A 677-nucleotide genomic window follows, 5' to 3' on the forward strand; every position below is an offset into this window, starting at 1 on the left:
AATTCTCAATTCTTTGCGGTGTTGAGACGTGCGTAATTATTTACGGGCCCAAACTGAAAGATGGCCCTGCTAAGCTTGAGATTTGGCCTTCAGATCCTGCTAAAGTCATGACTGTCATCGACAAATACAAGGGAAAGCCTTTGGATGTACGTGAAAGGAAATGCTTTAACGTGTTTGATTTCTTTACAATTCGCCAAAGGAAGCTTGATGATGAGATTTGTAAATTGCGTAAAGCTAATTTAGATGCCAAGTTTTCTACATGGGATGATCGTATCAACAACTTCTCGGTCAACCAAATTTGGGCACTTCTTGCTAGGTTTGATTCAAACCTGGAAGCTGCAACCAAGAAGATCAAGATGATAAAGGGAAACCATCAGTGTCTGATTGAGGATTCAAAATCAGGGATATTGACTGGTCCAAGTGCAGAAGCAAGACTTAATCATTCTAATCAAGCTCGACCCTGCTTGTTTCAAAAGAATTTGGACTTAGAAGTCACAAGCCGGCAACAACCTATGTCAGGACTAAAACCATTTGACATGAATATTGTGCCTTCCTTTTACCCTTTTGTTTCTGGTGAGGCTCTCCAAATGCAGCCCTTCAATGTAAATCCCATCGATAATTCGATGATGCTGTCCACAAACGGTTCGGATTTCGCTCAAGTGGATGGAGAGTCTAGT

General features: G+C 41.4%; 1 protein-coding gene across 1 annotated transcript in view; it reads left to right on the forward strand.

Moving 5' to 3' along the window:
• Positions 1–107: 107 nt before the first annotated feature.
• LOC110429078 (uncharacterized) overlaps positions 108–677 on the forward strand; it is a 2,326-nt gene continuing 1,756 nt past the window's right edge. Inside the window, exon 1 of the mRNA XM_089785742.1 lies at positions 108–675. Coding sequence (XP_089641868.1) covers positions 108–675 — 568 coding nt within the window. The remainder of the gene's footprint in view (positions 676–677) is intronic.

The sequence above is a fragment of the Theobroma umbraticum genome, unplaced genomic scaffold (assembly GCF_002168275.2).
Source record: "Theobroma umbraticum cultivar Fairchild unplaced genomic scaffold, ASM216827v3 scaffold_44.0, whole genome shotgun sequence".
NCBI classification, from domain to species: Eukaryota; Viridiplantae; Streptophyta; class Magnoliopsida; order Malvales; family Malvaceae; genus Theobroma; species Theobroma umbraticum.